At 27.8% G+C, this 6,943-nt stretch overlaps 1 protein-coding gene across 1 annotated transcript; it reads right to left on the bottom strand.

The window, feature by feature from the left end:
* Window positions 1-4,941: 4,941 nt before the first annotated feature.
* On the bottom strand, window positions 4,942-6,908 carry LOC107019033. The gene has a single exon (XM_015219620.2). It carries the CDS (start codon window positions 6,754-6,756, stop codon window positions 5,155-5,157), a length of 1,602 nt encoding a protein of 533 aa, XP_015075106.1. The 5' UTR covers window positions 6,757-6,908; the 3' UTR covers window positions 4,942-5,154.
* Between the last annotated feature and the right edge of the window lie 35 nt (window positions 6,909-6,943).

Raw genomic sequence — 6,943 nt, 5'->3', positions numbered from 1 at the left:
GGGGTGGGGGTGGGGGGAGAGAGATAAGGTCATTGAGGAGTGGGAATATCCTTTTAGTTCTTATCTTGATTTTCTTGTTTGTGTAACTTTAACAAACTATTATTCTTAGACTCTTTGTAGTCAAAAGTTATGGTCCTAATAAGGACAATAAACAAACAAATTTTGGACCTTTTTTGGTATTATATTGAGTTCTTGGGATTTATTTCCATTTTCCAATTGGCTTTGGTTAGATAGGGATGAAAACTTAATTCACATATGTGGATCCAATTGTCAAAGGTAATAAAATATATGGAAGGGATGCAATCCCCGTCTTTTATTAAATATTTTGAGTTTGAATTTCTGAATATAAGAATATAATTAAAAGCTTTTCAAATAGGAAAGTATTAAAAATATCTCGAAATTTGATATAAATTACTGTTTCAGTTTTGAATTATTGATAGACTTAAAAACACTCATTTACTTGATTAGTCAAACTTAGATACGTTTTCGATTTTTCACCGGACATAGCAAGTGATCTCAAACTTTTGTAAGATCATGAGACTCTTAATAAAAAGTCGAGAGAAGCGTTGAAAACATTCCTAAACTTGACGAGAATTTAGGGGTGTATTTCACTCATGTTACAAGATCATGAGTGTATTTAAGTTCACTTAATCAAGTTAAGGGATGTATTAGGAATAGAATTAATAATTCACGTCGAACTCAATGATATTTCTAATACTTCTCTCATATATTTATTACGTAAAGTAGATCTATGCAATACAAATTTAAATTAATCAGGTGAATTTGTCTAAGTAGTTTGAGTCATTTATTCAATTGGATAAATTAGAACTTAATTAAGAAGATGGCTTAGAATTAGTAGACTTTTTTGCATACCTTTACATACATATAGAACTGACACTATATATATGTGGATTCGATGTTGACTAACATAGAGTCATCACTACATTTGAATACATCCATTCTATATCATAATTATATCATAATTAAAAATTAAAATATGATATATATAATTAAAATTTGAACTTTTTTTATTTATATAGAGATACAAAGTTATCCAAATTCTAGATATAACACTATTTTTAAAAAATTGAGGATATTTGTTGAACATTTCCACTAGGATCATTAAGAACATTTATCTAAAACACTCTCATTTTAATAGTTTGCTTAATAAGTATTACAATCTTAATCACCTAATGTTTTATTTGCTTAAGTTATTATATTATTTTATTGTTATAATTGTTTTAATCTTCATTACATTTAACATTACTTCTTCATTACTGTATTTATTTTATATACTTTACCTTAAGTTAAAATCTGTCGAAAATAGACTCTCAGCATTTCGTAAAGTAAATATAAAATTACATATATAAACATCTCTTTGAAACCTAGAGAGGGTTCACTACATTAAAGAGTAAAATAGTGTTTTCAATAATGCACTACTTTCTTTTTCTTTTTTCTGTTCCATAATAATAGGAACAAACTTATGTGCTCTTGTCAATCTATTTTAAAGATTCATTGTATCATATAAAATATGTTTAATAAACAATGTTACACGTGATTTACAATGTGGTTGTTACAACACACGTTATACATTCATATATATATATATATATATATATATATATATATATAAAATAAAAATTATAATATACTTCGTTCATTTGGTGTTGTTTGTCATGATTTTTATTTTTAAAGTCAAATTATAAAAATACTGACTAACATTTTAAGATATATTTTTTTCATCATATTAATATGTAAAAAATTGCAATTTATAGTACTTTTCATATAGTTTTAGAATATCTATTTTTTTTTGTTTAAAATATGGAATTAATGTGATCTAATTTTTAATTTTGAAAATTAGTTAAATTAACTTTCGAAAAGTGTAACATGACAAACAATACTGAAGGAAGAGAGTATATAGCTAATAATTAAAAAAAATGAATCTTTCGCGTTAGCAAATTGTATGTTAAACGATATTTCAGTGTGAAATGAATGGTCACCATATGTCAAAATATTTTGAGAAACAGATCTAAAATTTATCCATTTACTTTTGACTTAGCTTAACGAATAAATTAAACAAAAAAAATGAAATTATGGTAATCTTAATTAGAATTATTATTAGTAAAAAAATTAATAATTTTGAGTAAATAATCAATTGCCAATAATAGCTAGAAGTTTCCTACTATAGAAAGTGGACAGTTGTCTAATAAAATGAGGTTTAATTAGATAAGATAAGAACTAAAGAAAAATGTAGGTGAGTTAATTACTTGTGGTTCTTATCTAACCACCTCACTAATTAGCCATTAAATTTTAATATTGACCATATATTATATTAATCATGATTTAAAAATATTAATCAGAGTTAGAGATACTTGATTGGCCCATTTATTCCACTACTTATGGAAGCCGTCATTTAAATTGATAATAATAATATTTATTAGATAGGAAAGGTTCGAAGTGTCCATTCAAATTTTTTTCAACAAAAATATATTTTATATATAAATAAATAATTTAGTCATTTTGAATATTTGAAGCTCACTTTAAAATTTCAAGTCTTTTCTCGTCTATTAGTAAAAATTTAATCAATTATAATATTAAGATAAACTATTTATATCATATTTTAAGATATATCGAGTTATTTTTAATGATAAAATATACTATATGATGTTATGATATAATCACGTAGACATGTATGTAGAATAATATAATGTTTTTCTTTTTAAATTCCTTAATTATAAAAAAATATTTGATTTTTTTTAATTTCGAGTTGATATGATCGATCTTTAGCTTCGTTGTTCTATGTACATCTATCTTAGATAATTAATTATTTTATGTTACTCCGATAAACAATGTATAATTATTTAATTAAAACTTTTTGCCTCTAGGTGATGTAGTGATCCAATTTGACCACATGACGTATAGAATCATCTAAATTTAATTATAGTATGTATATAAATGTTTTTTTTATTAAGAATAAAATAATAAATTTATATTAAAGTTCAAATCGAAATATTTAATTTTTATCGTGAACTCAACTTATCAAACTTTTTAATTTCTTTTATTTTTTTAATAATAATTTAACTACACATTTAGGCCAAATTAATCCAATATTTTGATATATTAAACATGTCATATTTCACAAATTAATTTTATCACCCTTATTTCCACTTCTTCTTTTTTCACTTGAGTAATGTAAAATAAAGTTATCACTATTTGTAGGTGCAGCTTTAATTAATTTCACAAATTCAAGTGTCTACGTTTAAACAAAGGTGGAGTAAGAATTATACTTTAAATGAGTTCGAAATATTAAAAAAAAATTATGAAAAATTTAAAATGAGTTCATATCTATTTTATATTCATAAAAAGTAATTTTCATATTTATTAATATCTGTCCTCGCAAACTCCGACCCTACCTATGAGTTTATCATTACATCTACATATAATTAGGGATAACCTAGTGCAATATTTATATTATGATGAGGACTAATAACTAGTCAAAGCCATCAATTAAATTTAATTATTTTGATCAACATGGCTGATAGACTAGTGAGTTCCTTTATTTTTTTTCCCTTTTACTTATTCTTGTTAATACCATTTCAATAATTAATGAATTAATGTTTCATTCATTTTTCTTTAGAAAATAAATAGTCAAAGTAATTATAATCTTTTAATTTTAGCCTTTAGGGGTTGGCTGAAGCTTATCTAAACATTAAGATTAAAATAATTGTCTTGATTATGTGTGCAAAATTTGTCATGGATGATGTCATTTTTTTTTGGTGGCTTAAAAATTTATAGAATTTCAAATATACCCAATATTCATATGAGGATTTAAAAAATATACCATACTATTAAAAGAAAAAAAGAAAAAAAAAGGGGATAATTAGGCCAAATAGAAGCAGAAAATTTGGACAAGTAGAGTGTAATTGGTGAGAAAGAATTATTGTTTCTTTTTAATGTTAGATTAGTTAAAATTCTTCGAAAATATAATCTTAAAAAAAAGATTATTTCTTTTGGATAAGTGAAACGATTTGTGTAATCGAAGTAGAAAAAAAATAAGTTTCACATGCAAGGTGGATTTTGGAGGGTTGCCATTGATCCAGGTGTTCATTCAAATTCTTTCGATATTTTCTTTATGTAAATATAGTTTTGAATTATTTGAACAGATCCCCAGAGATTTAGCTCGATAATTTAAGTGTTCAAAATCTACCTTAACGTTCAAAATTTAAACTTCATGTAGTACATTTTTATTTTTTAAAGTAAAAACTTTCGATTCGCTACTAATCGCAAATAACATTTTATATTTGATCACGTCCTTTCTATCACCAACACATCTTATTTTTATCTCTATCTACTTTATGGTAATTATCTACATTATCTAAAAGAAAATTAAATTAATATATAAAACATAAAAAAGAATAAAATATTATTTATTTTTCTTCGTAGGACTTATTTTACTGGATTATATTATAGAATATAAATATAAATACAAATACATAGATGATAATAACAAATACTATATAAGATGTAGATGTACAAATTGGACCAGCTGACTGTATGCCGCCATACAGATAAATCACAAAACTTTTTTTTATTTTTTTATTTTACAGATATAACACATGTTAAATGTACAAATTACCATTTTCTTGTGATTCAGTCCTTTTTCGAACTCCACACATAGCAAAAATTTAATATACCTAAATTGTTTATAGTTGGCGTATATTATATATCTATCGAATATTATTTTAGCTGACGATTATATAATATAAATCTCAAACTTTTCAACCTTGATTTCTTGCTTTTCAACGGGCCTTTCAGATAATCTTGAAAATGTAATGAACTCAAATAAAGAAATACAGACTCATATAGCTAACCCTAAATTGTTTATAGTTGAGGTATATTATATATCTATCGATTATTATTTTAGCTGACGATTATATAATATAAATGTCAAACTTTTCAGCCTTGATTTCTTGCTTTTCAAAATGGGCCTTTCAGATAATCTTGAAAATGCAATGAAGAAATACAGACTCATATAGCTAACCCTAACTTGTTTAGCATCGACGCACGTAAATGAAGAAGTGCAGATTCATATAACTAACCCTAACTTGTTTAACATCGACGCGATGTTGATGACTAATCTTGACAATAGGCTTTTTAGTTACCAAGCTGAATTAGTATAGTCCTCAATGTTTGTTTCTTCATTATCTTACCATACAATCCCCTTCCCAATTTCATTGCTTTTTCCATCTCTACAATCCCATTCCCATTTTTTCTCTTCAATCCTCTCATTAACAACTTCAGAATTCTCTCATCACTTCCTACTGCATCCACAACACTATCCAACACATTATCCATCAATGGAACTTTACTTCCCCATTTCCTCAACAATCTTTCTGACTCGTAAACTTCTGAGTACACTCGCCAAAATGACGATCTCAAATACCCTTTCCCTTTCCCCCTTACCATCCATCTCCTCATGTTTTCCTCCAATCTATAAACTACACCTCCATTGTCTAGTCCTTTACCAAGAAACATCTCAATTTCCATCATTTCTTGATTTGAACAAACACCCTTTTCAAGATTGCACCTTTTGCATTTACAAACAAAGCCCCAGTTTTTCGCCTTCTCTTCACGGTCTCTAAAGGGTGAAAACACATCAAAATAGGCGAATGTGAGCTCTTCGCCTGCTTTTATGTCTCTAGAAGCATGAATCATCATGTGATCACCAACGTGGGAACGCCTCACGTTGGGATCACATGAATGGTTGATAAATGAAGACAAAATCCAAAGTCCAATCCCATGGACATCACTGTTTTTGCCAAGAACTTTCGCGGAAATCAACTCCTCAACAAGAGAGTTCACATCAAGAATGTTGAGCAATTTTTCCTTATCAATCTTCTTATCATGTAATGTACTACTATCTTCACCCTCAGGCCTAAATAGATCAATGTCAGGAACCTCTAAATCATCCTCATTCTCACCATTTGATAGCTCACAAATCAAATCTCGTGTTCGATTACATTTCTTAACAGATTCCAAGATTCTGTCAATGAAATTCTTCCACATATCTAACTGAGCTTGTTCCTTAGAATCTTGAAAAACAGATTCAGGTACTATAGCTCTTTCAACAGCAACAGCTTTAGTAACTAACAACAAGCTCCCACAATCAAGATTCTTTGTCGCGAACAATCCACGCCCACTGATATCTGATTTCTTAATCTCTATTGAACCAATGTACTCAGCTAGCTCAGGGGGTTTTCCTTGAAACTTATTAAGTACCCAATCAGAGATATCAAAAGCACCAGTTCTTGATAAAAATTCAAACTTTTTACACTTTTCTAAATACCCATTAAGCATTTCAGAATTTTCTAACTCATTGGGATCAAGACTTGCTTTCTTAAAACAATCTAAAGCCAACCCATATTGATTGAGACTTAGCAAAATCTTACCTTTACAAAGCAGAGTCTTGAAATGGGTGTTTCCAATTTGGGAAGCTTCATTACAATCCTGTAAAGCTTGAGGATAATCTTGAAGATTTAGTCGAGCTTCAGCGCGGTTACATAGAGCTAAACAGAGGGATTTTTTGAGTTTTGGGAGGTTATTTGGATCAAGATTTTGATGGGGGTTTGAGATTTGGTCATGACAAAGAGATATTAACTCAGTGTAAACTTCAATGGAGTCTTTCCATTCTTTTCTTAGTAAAAGCTCTGTGGCTTTGGATCTGAGATTTTGTATTCTGTCTTCTTCTTCCTCCATTTTTTTTTCTTCTGCTAGTGAAACAATACTCTCTCCGTTGAAATTATTTGAAAGAGATAGAAATGTAACGGTCGAATTTAGTGCTAACGGCTAAAGTTGCTTTTACTTTCTTTACCAACTTTTCCTTTTTTGGGAGGGAGGGCAAGATCTAGGGTTTTCGAAAATTTAATAACTTTTTTTTTAAATA

Source organism: Solanum pennellii, chromosome 5 (assembly GCF_001406875.1).
Source record: "Solanum pennellii chromosome 5, SPENNV200".
Lineage (NCBI taxonomy): Eukaryota > Viridiplantae > Streptophyta > Magnoliopsida > Solanales > Solanaceae > Solanum > Solanum pennellii.
The sequence above is the reverse complement of the archived record's forward strand: the minus strand, read 5'-3'. Positions and strand labels throughout refer to the sequence as shown.

What these genes read in the sequence shown, in the direction of transcription:
- LOC107019033 (XM_015219620.2), bottom strand. Translation starts at nt 6,756, where the DNA reads ATGGAGGAAGAAGAAGACAGAATACAAAATCTCAGATCCAAAGCCACA.